This window comes from Poecilia reticulata, chromosome 20 (assembly GCF_904066995.2).
Source record: "Poecilia reticulata chromosome 20, P_reticulata-male-v2, whole genome shotgun sequence".
Lineage (NCBI taxonomy): Eukaryota > Metazoa > Chordata > Actinopteri > Cyprinodontiformes > Poeciliidae > Poecilia > Poecilia reticulata.
The window spans coordinates 13,534,857-13,553,111 of NC_088849.1; the positions used below are offsets into that span (position 1 = coordinate 13,534,857).

Below are 18,255 nucleotides of genomic sequence, written 5' to 3' on the forward strand. Positions count from 1 at the left end.
GTATGTGAAAGCTCATATGTAGCTTTGTTTCACAGAGGGAAATATTTCAAGCCTTTATTTCTTCAGCTTTTGATAATTATGTCTTAGTGAAGATGAAAACCAAAAACTCGGCATCCCAGGTAGTGAGAATATTACATAAGATCAATGAAATGGTTATTTTAAGCAGAAATGTCAGGCTTCTGAAAACTATGTTCATTTTTAAGAGCACGTGAAACGGCCTTCATCTCACCTTCCTCTAATACCCCGTAGATCCTCCACAGGCCTCAGGTCAGGTGAGTTTGCTTAATGTGAGGAGTCCAACATTCGCAGTGCATTTGTAGAATCCGTCTGTTTGTAACGGGTTTTGATGGCGCCGATTTCAGCCTCAGAGCACTTCTTATGATTCTACCACAAATTATCCAATAGTTTTTGCTTGAAAATCTTCTCAAATCTGCAATTATCTTTGTCATCAGTGACAAAAATGTTGAGCTATTTCACAACAACATTGTATTTTCTTTAGATGCCTCCTTGATCAATGCTGTAATTTTTAGGGGAGTGTGTTTTATGGATAACTGCAAGTGAAATAAGCTTAATACTAACGCGTCTTTTTTTTTTTCATAGGAGCAGCAGATGGCATGAAACGAGGGGTGTGAAAAATATAAAAACCGATCGCTGCAAACCAACATTGCTAAATTTAAAACTTTAGGAATGCTTGCAGAAAGTAATGAAGTTGTGAAAAAAGAAGTCATGTATCTGAGCAAGTCATTGCAATGACATAAATTGAAAACTTAATTCTTAGCTGAAAAGTTTATATGAGCATGATGATCAGATGTAAATTGACCTCTGGAGCAAATTAACAAATTTATTGACTGAATATAATTGATATACACCAAATTGATGCTTTGTTTTGTGTAAATTTGACACCTTCCCTACCTTTTCAGAGTGATGTTAGAAACTTTGAGACTTGACAATTCATGGTTCTTTTCTCTACCAGCCTAGTGCTTTTAAGCATAGCATTTTTGCAGAATAGCAGATGAGTCTTTTGCTTCAAGCTAATATCCATTGGGTGGTAATTCAAGGAATGTTGCTTTGTACAGGCTAAACTGATCTAGAGATGGTGGTATGGTCAGCATCTGTTATCAGTATTACTGTTTTGGTTAAATGTGCAGAAGGTAACTTATAAAAAAATATATATATATATATTTGTTTCCATTTTGAAGTTCATTTTGGGAGCATTAGATTACTTTAAACAAAGCATAAACTGAGGAGAGGGAATTGTAGTCGTAGATTTACTTTATGGATCACGCATAATAATTCAAATTATAGTGTAATAAAAAGACCTCTTTACTATACCCCTTTAAAATTCTGACTAACATGCTCTTTTTTTATCGCTGTCATTTATGTTCTTAATGAATGATGGATTAGATCAGCTGGTGCAACACAACAAGCAAAAAACAACAACAACCTAATAGTACATTTTCCTTTGTTTTACCTTTTAATAAACTCTTTAACTGTAATCGAGCCAATCAGTGCACATGGGTCTATAAAAAAAAAAAGCTTTGTTAATTGCAGTTGTGCTCTCCAAAATCCTGCAGAGGCCATCCACTCTCTGGCTCATTTTTAATGTTACAGCATTCACTCCAAGCCAAAGTATAAGTAATAACCAGTTATTTGCATTTGGTAAAATGGATTGAGGCTATCACATTGCTGGGGAAATTTTAATTTGTCCCTATATGTAAAACCTTGGAATTTAACTGAGATGTACTATCTATTTAACAAGCCTCAATGAGTGTTAATAGCCGACATTTTTCTTCTGCCGTTTCAATATTTCACTCGGAAACACACGTAGCGACAACGTGTCCTCCAAACAGCCACACAGAAGCGAAGCACTGAAGGGAGGCAACATTAAGTGGAAGAAGCAGCAAGGTTAGAGGGACAAACATCACATTATCTAGACAAAATTCAACACTGAAAAGATGGCGTGTCACCTCATGTCAAGTTCATCTCTTTGAAAGCAAACCCTTCCCAGTTAAACCAAGAGCACGGTGAAAAAAAAAGAGTTTGAAAAGTTGCAAATTAGAAAAAAAAAAAAAAAAAGTAAACAGCAAAAACAGAGAGGAGTCCTTTTGTGATGATGAAGGCATCTCAATATGACATGCAACCACCAGTGCGTGCCATGAATAAATCATACTGAACCGGGCAGAGCGAGTAAACAGTTATGCATCTTCACCTCAGATGCCTGGAGAGGCCTGTCAGACAAAGAAGTTAACAAAGTCTACCTCCTCATCAGCATGCAAAGCACATTTCAGTGAACCAAAGTCCAATCCTGACACCACGCTCAAAACCATTCTCCACCGTTTCTCCAAAGATCTCACACTTTCAACAGGCGAGTTAAAGAAAAGCATGGCAACACTGCGGCTCGTTTTTGCCCTGCGTCGTCTCCACTCTGATGTATTTAAAGAGCACCCAGATTGCCTCTGTAACTTACACAGCCAGAGCTCAAGGTTTAGCTGCCAATTTGTACTTACTGCGGATAGACTCGTTCAGACCTCCATAATATCACCTGTTAACACAGCTGCAGGCATGACTTGGCTCCTAACGGGTGTTGCTGCATCCAGGCTTTGCTCTGATGCAAACCGTCTCTAGACTCTCCTGTGAATGTAAAATTGCAGTTGGATCTCAATAAAATTAGCATATTGTCAAAAAGGGTATTTCAGTCGTTCAAGTGAAAAACTGAAGCTCTTAGAGATTCATCACACACATTAATAATGTATATTTTAAGCATTTCTTTCAGTTTATTGTCTACAGCTAATAAAAAAAAACAAACTCATGTTTCTCAGAAATGGGTATTACATAAAGTCAACAAAAAGTATTTTAATATAGAAACGTCAGCTTGCTGAAAAGTATATCTATTTAATGCAGAGTACATGCACTCTGAGGCTTTAGGGAAGGCAGGGTTCTTTTAAAGCAGCGTTCAGCTCGTCTAAATTGCTGAGTCTAGTTTGTCGCATTTTGCTTTTGACGATACTTCAGACTCTCTGCGGGGTTTTGTTCAGGCGAATTTGTTGGGCAGTGTAACCAGATGCCAATTCCTGCTAATAAAAAAGCAGCATCATAAAAGAGTTTGTCAGCAGATGAAAGCTGTCAAAGTTCCCTGGTAAACCACAGCACTGATTTTGGACTTAATAAAATGCAGTGGGTCAACACCGGGAAACACCAGACTGAGGAAGCCTCCTCTGGGACTTTTAATTTTGTATTCACTTTTCCTCTAGACTTTGGGAACTTGTCTTACTGAAATGCAGAATTCCACTTTCTTTGAAAAGATGAATTGTTGGAGCACTGGGCGTTTGTCCGTTCCTGTTTCCGAGTTGCTCGGTATGGACGCTTCTGATGTCATCGCTGCTTCAGGAGTGGCTAAACACAATGATTGTGATTAGCCACAGGCAAAACCTTGAAAATCTTAGCCAAACTCTTCAATGAGGTTTACGTCACAAATCTCTCATATCTTGTGTTTCCATCATACTTTTTTCCCCTCCACTAAACTTTCAGTTAACCAGATAAAAAAACAATAGATTAAAAAAAAAATAAAATTTAACTTCAAAACAGAATAGTTATCACAGTAATTCAATTTTCTGTTAGAAAAAAAACGAGTATACATGATTTTTGATATTAGTTATTGATGTATACATGTAAATAATCATTTTATTAAGACTACACACAATTCCTCTTTTTTTAGAATATAGTTTTATTTATAATTTATAATCGGCAGATACAAAAAACTCTTTAACTGTATCCAAAATGTGCAATAAATCATTGATTTTTTTTTTTTTCTCCAAAAGAAAATACAAAAAGACTATCTACTTTGGAAAGTTGACAACCAATGTAAACTGGAGTGAACTGGTAATTCTACAGAGGCTCTACTAATTAATACTAATTCTCTTTTAACCGACTACAGTCATTAACAAATTGCAAGTTTTGCTTTGCTCTCCCAAGATGACAACCGAGTCATTATGTGTACATACTTCTAGAGTGGCAACATTCTAGTTCCACCATTGTTAAATACAAGAAAGGCAATAATATCCCAAAGCAGCACGAATGTGTAGAACACATTAAAGGAATTATCAAAATTGTACCAAGATGTTAATGTGAGGAAAAGAAAAGGGAAGGTTTTGTCCAAACATGATGTCGTAAACAATTACCTTCGATGACTGAGATGCACAAAGGAAAAAGAGAGAGAAAAAAGAAAGAAACTGGAGTATGTTAAGTGCTTAACAGCTGTTACTAATTCAAATCAGCAGTCTGAACAAGCGTCAACCTCTAGAATCGAACAATGAAGGCTTTAATGCACAAGAATACCGTCTGAAAAAGATTTGCGTGTCGAAATCAAATGACTATTTCAAAATTAAAATGGAATTATAATTAAGATGGATTAAACACTGTATAAGAAAAAGAGACTAACATTTTGTCTTCACATTTTGACTGAAAAACATCCTCACATACACAAAAGGGTAAAAAGAAATTTACATCCACATTCTTGCTATGATCCCATATCTTAACAGCCAAATAGGAATAGCTTTGAAATTATGCTGGCATGTGATCCCCTTAAATCACAGATATGACCTCCCCGCCCCAAAAAAAAAAAAAAAAAAAAAAAAAAAAACAATTTTACTCTTACAGTTATATGAATACATCATGACAAATCTGTGACTTTTCTTTATAAATCACCATCTGAGGGAAAACTTGAGGCAAAGAGAGGTTCAATGAATGTTCAAGTGCAAATTATGTGTCATTGTAGTCCTTATGTTCCCCATGCTTTCAGAAACGGGTCTGCAGGCAGATAACAGGATACCTCAAACAAGCGTACATTCCTTTTGTACGGCCCCATCCCCCAGATGGCAAATGTCACAAACGACAACAAAATCAACTCAAACAGTAAAAAGAAAAATACATTTCTTGTATATAAAAAAAAAAACAAAAAAAAACGTCCAGCCAGTTTGTGACATTAAGAAAAAAAAAACACATCTCTCTGTACAGCCAAAACACATCTTAAATCCTTCATTCCTATACAACTCAAAGCTTTAAAACTAAGTGTTTAAACATGCAAACACCGTTCAAAGATCCTATCTAGTTTCCGCTGTGCTTCCTCAGACAACGTCTCCAGCTAACTACAACTAAAACTACACCCTAAAGACCTACCAAAGTTGCCAAAGACCATTTAAGGATACTTAAAATGGTCCTTAAAACTCAATACTTTTAAGGACACTGATGTCAAAAAAAGATGATCATTCATATTGTGAGGAGACAATTCCCTGTCAATTATCCAAATAAAGCACTTGCGTAACATACTGTGTGCTCTTCCCTTTACTCTGACGCCATCAGCTCAGTACAACTTGTGGTAGTGTAGCTCTGTAAGGACAGACTCGAGACAATATGAAAAACGGCAAAAAAAAAAGAAAACTCTTCAAAATCTTTAGAACACCAACTATGTTTGATTTAACTTTTATCACATGCCAAGACCCTGACATCCCTTCCAAGGTGGAGAAGACTCCTCGACCAATGTTTCCCAAATCTGTATTTCCCAAAGGCCTGCACCATCTTTCGTAGGTCCATGTCTTCTTTCCAGCATTATGTTACCACTAGTACTACAAATAGATTAGAGATGCACCAAGAAGTCAGCAAATCCCCCGATATTCTGGTTCTGGAATCTAAATGGCCAGAAACGGAAATTTAGATTTTTCTGATCAGCTGAAATATACCCAAGCTTAACCAGATGGTGTTAACCACAGTGATCGGTGTGGAAGTCATTGCTGATGGAAGAAGCAACAGGAAGCACAGAGATGCTATTGGCTGATTAGCAGGAAACAGTCAGTTGTAGAACATTTCGAACCATGTCAGTAGTTCACCAAAAATAATAGAGAGCAAGATAAAAGCAAAACTGCTTTAACTTTTTTTTTTTTTTTTTTTGCTTCCATCTGTCATGGAACTTGTTGAATCTATAAATCACAGCAGCCTTTCAGAACTCTGAAGATCCTACATTGTCTAGATGCAGACTGTTACGCTACCTGTGCTCATTTCTACCAACATGCTAAAGGCGATTTAAACTTCAACTCAATAATACCGTTTTAAAATTATTTGTACAAAGATGATTCTCTCTGTCACAAACACGATATGGTATCACCTCTTTTACTAAACAAAAATTACTTATTAAACCTCCTGGCATGAAAGCTAAGGGGGGGTGTTTGAAAGCTGTTCGAGCTGTTCTTACTTTTTCCTTCTATTTTAGTACTTAAAAGGCAAACAATCTGAATCAGCGGACAAAGACTTTCGAAAAACCACCAATTGGAAATTGATTATTCTCGGTGCATCTCTAAAGGTAACTTAGTCGAGACTTCACATGCGATGTCTAAGTTGCAGAAAGAATGTGGGCAAGGCTTTCAGACTCCCCAAGGCAAATGCAGTTGTGCATTGAATAACCTCCAATACCAAATTGTTTTCTCCCTGTTCAACACCTTCTCCCATGTAGTCTGACCATCTTAAAGCCTTTACTACATGCAGACAACAGAAGCATTAGCGAAAAAACTTGAACCTGCAGTGGAGATTTTGCAAGATTTCAAAAGCAGAATTGTCATTTTAATGTAACTTTTTTTTTTTAGTCCATACATTTAGTTGATGCCATTTCTAGAAAAAAAAGCACCTGCATCCAGCATTAGAAGTACCATTAGGCTTGAAAAATGCATAATGACAAAATGCAGCCTTACAACTTTAAAGCTAATTCTCAGCCCCAGCTATTGAAAACATCTTAGTGGCTGACAAAATCTGGACATCTTTTGCTGTTCAGCTTTACAGTTTGTCCTGGGCTTAGCACTTTAGTTAGCCTAAGAATTTTTGACAAACACATAATAATGTAATTTAATATCTATGTTTGTTTCAGACTTTAACATCGTTATTCTAAATGCAAAGTTTCACTATCCAAAATATTAAGTCGCAATTTGATCATGCCTAAAGTAGAAAAAAAGACATTTCAACATCTAAAAAAACTGATAGGCAAAAGATGTGCAAAAGTAGTCAACCTGCAGAGATGAAAAACCAATTGTAGCAAACATTCATATCTGTAATGTACAATCCAGTTGATAATGCAACACATTTTCAATTCAAAGAGGAACTTTATTTTCCCCCACTTGCTCAACTTCACTGCGGATAATTAAGAAACTTCTATGTTCACAGCCAGACAGCCTACATCCATAACAACTGCCAAATGTCTGATCTTCATTGTTTCCAACTAAGCTTACTTTGCTTTTCACCTCGGCCACATTTTTGCAATAGATTAAGTATTACTAGATGCAGAACCTTCTGAACACCAGAAAAATAAAACCTCACAGAAGAGTGGAATGGACAACGACAGGGTCACTTAAACATAAATCAGGAGCTACCAGAACCAGTCATCTCAAACTGTGGTTGTCTGTAAACCTTGTGTAAAAATCTTAACTGAACACAAAAGTGCAAACTGCTACCACTGCCCTGTCTGTGTCCTCAGTAGTGCTTCTCCTGTAGGTAATCTTTCATCTTGTTGGGTAAGGGCAGTTTCTGGATGAGGTCTATCCTTGTGTATTGCCTAATGACAAAGCGGCAAAGATACTGCAGAGAGCGCACTTGCATAAACCGAGATACTGGGTTGGTTAGTCTGACGGGGTAGGTTGCAGACCCTGGAAGGCGAGACCTGGAATAACAAAAGGCTCCGTTTTCTGAGTCTCTGATGGAGTGTTCAATTAAATCAACGATTGATGTGTGACCCTCGACATCAGGCTGCTCGTAGAAGCTGAAGCGTCCGTTGGAGTGTTCGATGCGTGTGTGAAGGGTTTTGCTCTGCGATCGGAAGCTCAGGCTGAGCAGGTACCTGTCGTCTGAGCTGTCTCTGACCAGGAACGAACCATCAGCCAAGTTGATCAGCTTCTCCTCCGCCTCCCACCGTGTGATTGGACCCCAGTACCAGCCCTGCCTTGCGAGCTTCTTAAGCTCCTCGGTCAGACTGGTCACGACCATCGGGCCGCTGCTCTGGACTGAATCGTACACTCGACTGACTCCAGGAGCTGAATTTGGGTCAAAGTTGAGGTGGTGTCTAACCCTCTCAGCTACCTGGCTGTCTGTTGAGCTGAAGCTGGAAAAAGTCCTAGGGATGTGTCCGTTACTTGTCATGGGTGGCAGAAGGGGGCTGAGGGGAGGTGGGACTTCCACCCGAGAGCTTTGGAGCACCATACCAGCAGAACCTAAAAGAATACTATTAACTGAGGTTTCCATAAAGAGGTCCGCAGGCATCCCATTAACCAGTTCATGCTCCTCCTGTCCCTGTTCGGTGTGGAGGGATCTGCTGTCTGCCTCTGTCACTACTTCCATGGGAGTAGAACTATCTAGGCAAAAGGAGTGGGACCCTTCTGGGTACATTCCATCATCTGAAGGCATTGTGTACTGGATATAGTCCTGGGGCGTCAACCCCAGCTCCTCAGGCACATCATTTTCGTCGATGTTTAGATGCAGCTCACCATTTTGTGGTTGTTGGAGATACTTTATGGACTCTGCTTGATCCTGAAAGAGCCCTTCCATCTGGAAGTTATGAAATTCTTTATGAACACCATTTAAGTTGGGACTCGCGCAAGGAGAGTGGACCATGGCTTTAACCTTTACCTCCATCTTGATGCATGCTTCATCAGAGTTGACCGGTCGCAGAGGCCATGGCGAGGGGCTGTAATGGTGACTCCGCAAGGATGCGGATCTGAGGGGTCTCTGGGCTTTTACTTCATTGCTGATGGGCACAGAAGACGACGAAAAGTTGTCGTCGTCATCTGCCGAACACAAAGCTGAAGAGCCACCTTTTGCTTTGGCCTTTTGTTTGGCAGACAGCCTCCTCTTTAACGAACCCATTAGGCCCTCAGTCTTCGATCGACTTTTATTTTGGCCTCCTTTCTCGTCCTCACAACCAAGATCACACCCTGAAAGGTCTTTGGTGTAGCACCCTCCAAAAAGTGATTCCTCCTTAGAAAAATCTGTTGTCACTGAAGGCTGCTGGAGCATGACAAAGTCACCCTCCTCTTTGCCCTTTATGCTGAGGGACTTGCGGATCGTCTTAAGGCTTATCTTCTTCATTCTGACAGGCCCTCCAATGTGAGGGCATGGGACGGCTCTCCTGATATCCTGATGAAAGCACTATCCACAATGTCCTTCCATCAGGCCACATGAAACAAGTCATCCATACAGTGGATCCAGAAATCCCTGAAGACAGAAAAAGACACATCTTAGTCGGTTTGATAATAATAGATTCTTCTGTAATACATTTTCTGGTTACATTTTTTTTTTCGTTTCATTTTATAATTAATAACAGAAATATAATTTCAAAGTTCACAAAAAAACAAGATTTGGAGCACTCGCATAATTTCCCTAAGGATATTTCTATCCATATCATGTTTCAACTATTGGCAATAAAGTCTATGTAACTGAATAAGATAAGACTTTTTCCCCCACCTGTTATTGTAAACTATACATTCACTATTAAGCGGTTAGATTTGATGCAACACAGATCAGATGACCTCTCAAAAAAGAAGGTTGGATCACAAATACATTAGAAGGTGAGATGATAAATAGTCAACACTGTAGGTATTATAATGACAAAGAGTAAAAGGAGAAAAAAATGGTATTTCACTCTACTCACACTGTGTGGTTTTCTAACATTACACAACCTTACTGCCTGGTATTTTTAAATATTGTCCCTCAGTGGGGAAATTCAGTTGCATCACCAACAAAGTTACAGGAAAGTTAAAATATGTTGATTTACACAAAACTAAAAATACAAAGGCAAAAGTTAATTATCGAAATTATCAAAATATTAAAAGGCTTTCAGTAGGGGTGCACCGATTGCAGTTTTCTGGCCGATCACCGATCTTAAAAAAAGATTTACCTGTTAATTCTAATTTGGGATAATTCAGATTCCCTTTCTATAACAGACAGTGTCAGTGGCGATAACACTTAAAATTACAATTATAATTTTTTTAATATTAAATACACTTATGCTTATTTTGCCCCCTTGCTTTCTTTTCTTAAAAGTAAATTACAAATTAATGAGAATATTTTCAAAAATTTACGTTTATTTCAATCATTCCTCCTGCAAGGAATGATTCAAAATCACTCAAAATCAAATAAATAGAAACTGTAAATCACACTTGTCAAACTAGAAGGCAGGCCCTAGGTGGACTGATAAACTATGAAAACCCAGCACTTGTTGCCCAAACCACTAAATTATCTAAACTTTCATTTTTTACTGAAAAAAAAAGGAGCGGACAGAGCTGATTTTCAGACCTTTGTAGAGGTAGATAAAATTTGTGAACAAAATTGGTTTCACATGGAAGCATTGACGATCACTGATCACTCAAAATTAAGGAAATTGGGGCAATCGATGCATGAACGACTGTAATCCCAGGATTTTGATTTTTTTTACCCTGCCTGCATTGACATTCTGTCATTATTAAAAACATGATATCAAAACTGTAACTAACTGCAAAGCCACAAAACAAGCATTAATGTAAGAGCTACTAAAACCCTCACACATTACCTATCTGAACACTCATGGAAAAACTGGATGGAGCTTAGATTGAGTAATTAAGCCAAAGAGTTTGAAAAAAAATCTTACTGTGGCACTTTTGCCCGAAGAATTGGCAGAAATCCCCACAAACAGAAACAACTACACCACAACCAGTAACTATGTTACCTTCAGTTATAAAAAAGCTGGCTATGTCAAACATGACTTAAAAGAAATGTGATTCCTTGATATTGACCTATATTGCTTTAAGAAGCCCCTACTCTTTTCAACACTCAGCAAGTCATCAGAACAATGCTCCTTTATGATGCCGTTTACAGCCGTTCTTAGGAGCATTTGACTGAGAAGTTGTTGGTATGAGCTCAACAGACCAGCACTTCCACCAGGTGTTTGCTAATTGCTGCTGCCGCTAGTCTGGAGGAACTGAGTGGGGAAAGCGTTGGTAGCTTTGCTCTGTGAAGCTGAATCTTGGCTGGGAACCGCAGTTCAGAGACGGAGCTTTGCGTAAACAGGCGGCGCTTTTGTGAGAGCAACTTCTAGACACCCCAAAATGGCTGCCACAGGACATTCACGGACTCCTCAAACCCTCAAACAAGCATGAAAGAATCAAAGCAAAAAATCCAGGTATGTTTTTGATGAGGTAATAAAATTGTATAGAACTCAAAAACTAAATTTTACAAAACCAACCCATCCCCATGCTTTAAATAATGTAAAAATGTATATGGAAGACGAGTAAAACATTTCCTTTTACTGAATACTCTTCAAATGATTAGGTATGTTAATGCAACAGGCTGACTTTACTTATAAAATTGTTTTACTAATTGACCTAATAAATTTAACAGCATTGTACTGTATTAAATTAAGGATTCAACTGGAATGGTAAAGGTAATTTTATTTATATAGCACATTTTTAGCATCAATGCAATACAAACTGCTTTACAGGATTTAAAAGGAAATGCAAACACACTTTCCATGTAGTTACAGAATGTGTGTAATTTAATTTGAATCAATCTATATGTTTGGATTGTCTTACTTTTGTGTTTATGGATAGGATTAGTTTGTTTGGACATAAATATAAAAACAATGTAGTCTTGCTTAAACATTAAAATAAATTCCAACCATCATGTTTCACTTTTCAAATCAGATCACCTGGATTGAATATAATAATATGTTCATCTACAGTTCCAAAAAGAACTCTTTAGTTATTAGAATCGTTAAATACTGTAGACACTAAATAATAAGACAAATCGCATTTTGGTGAAGATATAACATTTTGGGAAATTCTGTTGAAAATTGTTCTAGGTTCTAATAACATGCCAAGTGCTGTGTGGATTGTTATACTGCTGATATTTACCTTCAGACTCCACCCCATCTGCATATATTTACCTTGCATCATGCTAACATGGCTCAACAGTAAAACATTTCAGTCTCTGAGAAAGTATTCCCCAAATCATGTGAAAGTTGCGGTTGTTTTTTCAACATTCAAAATCGTTTTTGTAAAGCAGGACCACGTAAAGCTCTCAAACAAAGCTGTTTGATAATCAAGATAATCACGCTGCAATCTGATTACTCACCATTATCTGCAGGAAAATGGTGAGTCAGTTGGGTCAAATTCCACTTCCACCACCTTTCATTTACTGTTGAAATGAGCAAAAGCAAGTTGACATGCAAAGGTCTGCCGATAAAATTCACAAATAAAAGGCACTATAAAAAAAAAAACACAGCACCTAAAGATATGCAAAAGTCATGAACGCCTTGTGCTAAACACTAAAATTAGCCAGGTATGCCCTGACCTGGAAAGGCCTATGGACACAACAGCATGCTTGGAGGTTAGCTACGTGTTAGCCTTCTACTTTTATGCTTTAAGTGTGAATACTCTGAATCGGTTCTGTCGCTTTTTAATTTAAAGATATTACATTTCTCCTAAAAAATATCCAACAGAGACGCCCATTATGTCATAAATGTTAAGACTGCGTGGAAGCCAACACGAAACTGCTTTTAGCAGACCTGTGAAAAGTATACGTTCAAACTTGTCTAAGGAAGAATACAACACCGTTTCTTACCTTGCCGCTCCCAGCTTTATTTTTGTCGTAAGCAGTGCATTAATGTTTAGTTATCCGTCAGTGAAAACTCATTGGCAAAAGATATGCTCCTTGGCGATTGTTGGCTAACGTTAGCGTAGCTACTGCTACCTTACTACCTAAGTCAGTTAGCTTTGTTAGCGTTTTATGTCGAAAACATCACCGCCACCGTCCCTTTAGTTCACTTCTGTGGCAAAATAAAGCACAAAAACACAAACATGGACGGACTTTGTAATTTTCTTTACACACGGGTACTATTGGCGGCTAACAACGGCATAATTAATGGTACATCTTTTAAACCTAGGTCAGCTAACTCTTTGTAGCTCACGGCCTCTTCCTTTCTTCCTTTGTTGCCTGTTGAATTGTGGGAGCTGAGTCGGTGTGTGTTCACATGCAGCCAATCAAAAGGCAGCAATCACCACATCCTGCAAGCAGGCGCAGTGGAAACATCACTCCCATAATAATAATAATAATAATAATTTGATTTGTATTCATTTAGTTGGGTTCAAGATACAATTCTTATTTGGCCTATCTATTCAAGATGTGTCAGTAAAAAGAAAATAAAAAAGATTTCAATCAGCATCAACCAGCTGCAAATAATAATATTTTCTGTTTTTAAGCTATTATAAGTATACTCAGGCTAGTTACCACTCGAAATCAATTAACTATCTAATTTAATCACTTTAAAGTCACTTTTTGTGTGAAAGTATGAAACAGTATTACTAAATATAAAAACATTTGAGGGCCAGCAATCCGCTTTATGCTAAACCTGTTACTAAAATCTCTTTAGGACTTACCTTGTGCGTGTAACCCTACTTGACTCACTAAAACAGGGTTGCCATGTTAAATACCTGGAAATAATGATTTTATTTTGACATATTTTGAAACCCATCCAAACGAACGATTGATATTTAAATGATTCAACTTCCAAGGACTTAGCACTTCCAGAGCAGGAACCAGAAGGTAGATTTGGTAGTACCACAAATCAAGCCATCCAGTACAGAAGAGCCAGGTCATTGGGTCAATATCCAGTGGTTCACTTTTATCTCAAGTACAAGGGACACTCTTTTGAAGATATGAGGCTATCTATGTTAAACATAAAAAAACAACAATAGACAGATGGGACTTATGGGTTCATCTTTCTAACACCTACAGTGCAGCCTTCATTAATATTCCCAGTTGACTCAATCAGACCTTGAGACATGATTGAAACAATTCACTTGACATAATTAGGTGACATGTTTGGGTCATTAAGTGACAATAAGCCAAAGAGTGAATCAAATGCATTGTAAGCCCGGTGAGTCATGGGATTTTGGCAGCCAAGTATGCAACCTGAATAGCCCTATTGTTTGTTCTGACTACATCATATGTCATATGTTAATACCTGAACATATGTTTCAAAATGAATAGGGTTTTAAATGAGAGATGAAACCTCTTCAAGTATATGGAATTTCCTACAAACACAAAAAGCCTCTGCAATGTATCATTGTGACATCCATTTATGACTTTCTTAAACACTGGTGTAAACCCATTTAGTTTATAGTACTTACCAGACTTTAACAAGTAAAACTAGCACTATTTCACCATATCTTCACTAAAATAAAGGAAAACGGTAAAATGGTTAAAAAAAAAAGAAGTTAAAAAGTAGCCATCAAAAATAATACTCAAGTGAGAGTAAAACATTATTCTGCAAAAAAGGTTACTTAATTATTGAGTAGCTGATAATAACATCTGATTTAATATTTTACAATGATATCATCAGACCAAAAAAATATAAAGTTATTTGGAAATTCTGATATATTAAAGACTACAATGAAAATAAATAATAACATTTCACACCAGTTATTTTATTATATTTAAAAATATTCAACTATGGACACATACAATAATGTTTTTGGCAAAAAACATTTTTGAATAGTTTGTTGCTTATGCAGCATTGGTTGATAATTTGAGTTTAAGAGCCTAAAAGATCTAAACGATTTACAAATCAATGTAAAGGGGTTTAACAAATGCATTTTGTTAAACCCCTTTTTTTAGAAGGCAAATGCCTTCTAAAAACTAACATTGACTATTGTCCAAAAAACCGGAAGATAACATAAGATAATTAAAATATGTTTCAAGAAAAGCTTGCTTCATGGAAGCTAAAGACAAATTAACAAATGATGACTTACAGCATTGTGACTGTTGGAAGACTTAATATGCACAACCATGAGGACATCTATTTTCCATTTACACTGTGATTATTTGAAACTTGTGGAATAAATCCTCCACTTTATTGTGTTCCTTGATGAGAAACCAAAGGAGGCAAGCACTCTGCCATGTATGTCTATTGTCATTCATAAAGCATGGATAAATTTGATTTGATCAAATTTTATTTTAATCTTGGAATGAATCCCAGTGATGTCGACCAACCCCATGTGGTTAAGCACAGTATCATCATTAGCTTAAGACACTTGATTTGTCTGTCTAAAATGCACAGCTTGAAACGCAAACAACGTTCAGACATTGAGCAAGCTGCTCTTCATGATGGCTTGATTTCATCTTAAAAGTGTCTGCCAATCAGTTGTGATGTTTTGGCCACAGCTTGATAACTCAATTCCCGTGTCATAGTGTTTTTCCCACTGATGTCACCAGGGGAGCTCCGTACAAAGACAAACACAAGCACAGCACGGAGTGGAGACAGAAGTACGGGATGAAAGCTTCCCAAAAAAATAATTTAAGCCTCAACAAGTGTTTATTTGCTGAAACTGAGACCTCTCTATGTTCTGAATCCTCTCAAATCAGACCGTTAATGGATACAAACTAAGACAGGGTTTTCATCACTTGCCTACAAAGAAGGGAAACAAATTTATTTATTAGTGGTGATCGACAGTTCTGCATGTCGGCCTCATGTGGGTTAGCTAGAACCTATGTTACATGAATTTGTTTCAAATATTTTTATGAAATAAATGTATTCTATTTTCTATCATGGTGTTTATAGATTAGATAAAAGATTAATAACTGTTTAATAGTATAGTATATAATATAATCTTATATTGTATTCTGATTCCCTCTGACAGACCAACAGTAAGTGGTCTCTCAGTGTTGTGAATGTGTTTGTGGAAATCAAGAAAATTACATACAGACAGCCCTGAGCATCCTCTTTCTGAGAACACTATACAACAAGAGTCTTCAGTCAGAGGCTTATTCAGATTCACTGTAACATTGACTGCTACATTTGTTTTCCCTCTATGATTAATAAAATATTTTTGAATTAAATTTGAATTGAATTGAATGAAAGTGATATGTAGCTTGCGATATCCCTTACAACTAACTGTTTAGATAAATTATCGATCTGTCAAAATCAATCAATCGAAGCAAACCTAAATCCAAATGAGAATTTGTAAAACATCTTCAAAATGTATATTCACAGATATTATCCAAGATTGAGCTGCTTTGTGAAGAAGAACGGGTATAAATTTCAGTATTTGCCCCAAAGGATAGGAATGACTCAAGATAATTGTTCATGGAGTCATCTGGCTTCTTCTTCTTAGAGACTGATTTTAAAATTTGACTTTTTGCAATAATACAATTTCATGTGAAAACATAGTATGAAACAAACTCCCCCTAAAAACAGCTTCTTCTTTCTGAATCATACTAGATTCACAATGCAATGGTGATTCCAAATATGGGTTGATTTTTTTGTAAACTGAAGTGTGGAGTCCATGCCGAAGCAGTAAAAATGCCAAAAAGCACGTCGGTTTAGGCGATATCAAGTGGTGTCGATTTTTTATTTTATTTTATAGCTTATTGAATGCTCTTAGGTGATCTTCAAGATTTCATTTTGCAGTCTTATTTCTCTGCTGCCCACAGCCTTTATTCAGGAAGGTCTGTTAAATTTGCACTCACAAAACCTCAAGATGGCTCTCTAACGATCTGCAAGTGTTTCACACAACGGCAAAACTTGAACTCTGAAATGAAACATTGGTTCCCTAATTAGTGTCACCATTGTTTTAGAAGTGGAATGTGTTTACCGTTGCCGGGCTAATTTGGTCCATATACCGAACATTACATTGTTTTTTCCACGCTGTCAAGTGCATGGCAGTCCTTCCCCAACCTGCTTAGTAGCTGCGCACAGACAGGTTCCATGCAAAGACTCTAATTACCAGGCCCTATTAGGGTTGATCAAGCTGCCTCCTCTTGATGTGTCGGCGCAGGAAGGGTTGGCTTGTCGAGGGGGGGATGAGGAAGGAGGGGCTGCAGCTATTAGATATAGAACCAAGGACACTGAGAAGTACAGAATGCAGTGTTTGAACAAGCCAAATTAGACCTGACAAACAAACTTTAGTGTGGTTGATATTTGTTAGTGGAGCGTAAAAAAGGAAGCAAATATGCAGCTGTGGGAATAACCCAGCCTTTCTTATCATGACAGGGTAAACAGATCAAACAGTTTCTAATATCTGGACTGCTTAAACTTTTTATTAAAAAAAAAAAAACTGTTTGTCTGAAAAGGGATTTATGACAGCATATGAGGGCCTTAAAATGCCTGTTTCAACCCAAAATTGACTGAATATTCTGAATAGCAAGTCAAGATGAGCAGCGTACACAAAGATTGGGCCACACCGTTTAATGAGATGCCACTCCATGTGCAGAAGCTCCTAGTGTTTCATCTTAATTTCAAATGAACGCTGCATCAGCCATAAATTATTTGCACAATATGTCTGCGCTTGCTTCTGCTTGGCTGAGGCCTTTGACTCGACTACTTTGCTGGTGGGAGGTTTGCCGGAGTGGAGCTGTTGTTGAGGGATGTGGGCCTGTACGCCCATCTTCATTTCCTCAACACTCCTAGCAGGGTGTGAAGACTGGTAATGCAGGCATGTCAAGTATGTAGATTTCTTTCAAAACAGAAGTTTGTAAAAATGACTGTGGGGGTACACTTTATTATTTATGATAATAGTTGTTGAACAGATAGTTTGTTTGGCCGTAATATACACTTTTCATTTTTATTACAATGTAGAGTGTTAAATTCTGGACGGTTGAAAAACATTTTATAGTAACAAGGCTTTTGCAATAATGATCACATTGAAGATATTCTTACACCAACAAAATAAATGTATAAAATTTATATCAGTGGGTGCATACCTTTTATTTGCGCATAGATTTTTAACCACTATTTCTTGAACAGAAATCATGATGTTTAAAAGTTAAAAGAAATTTAATGAATTGTTAAATTTCAATAAGTTTTTGAATTGTTTGTCTATGCTTACGAAGCTTCTTAGGAGCCTGGCGGGTGGTGTGCACTGTGAACAGGTTGCCAGTCCATCAGAAGGCAGGGCAGAAAATTAAAGAACTCACAGCCAAGCTTGAAACTTTCACGATAGCAAAGTTTGACTAGTTTAGCAACTTTGACTAGTTATTAAGCTAGTCAAAGTTGGATACAAGCCTACATTATTGTACTCCAATACAGAAACTGCCTTAGCCGCTGCAGAGCAAGCTAAAGCTAAACACAAACTTTTTAAAATAATTCCCAGAAGGTAGCTTGTCAACATATTACAAAAAAAAAGAACAAACACCATTCAGTGGCAACAACCATATAGATTAAGAAGCTCTATTTGTTAGTAACTTTGCCTTTAG

At 37.3% G+C, this 18,255-nt stretch overlaps 1 protein-coding gene across 1 annotated transcript; it reads right to left on the minus strand.

Moving 5' to 3' along the window:
- Window positions 1–4,297: 4,297 nt before the first annotated feature.
- socs6a (suppressor of cytokine signaling 6a) lies at window positions 4,298–13,081 on the minus strand. Its single transcript, XM_008438650.3, has 3 exons — window positions 12,625–13,081; window positions 12,136–12,198; window positions 4,298–9,243 (listed from the first exon to the last, which is right to left on the minus strand). Exon 3 carries the CDS (start codon window positions 9,115–9,117, stop codon window positions 7,510–7,512), a length of 1,608 nt encoding a protein of 535 aa, XP_008436872.1. The 5' UTR covers window positions 9,118–9,243; window positions 12,136–12,198; window positions 12,625–13,081; the 3' UTR covers window positions 4,298–7,509.
- Window positions 13,082–18,255: the final 5,174 nt, after the last annotated feature.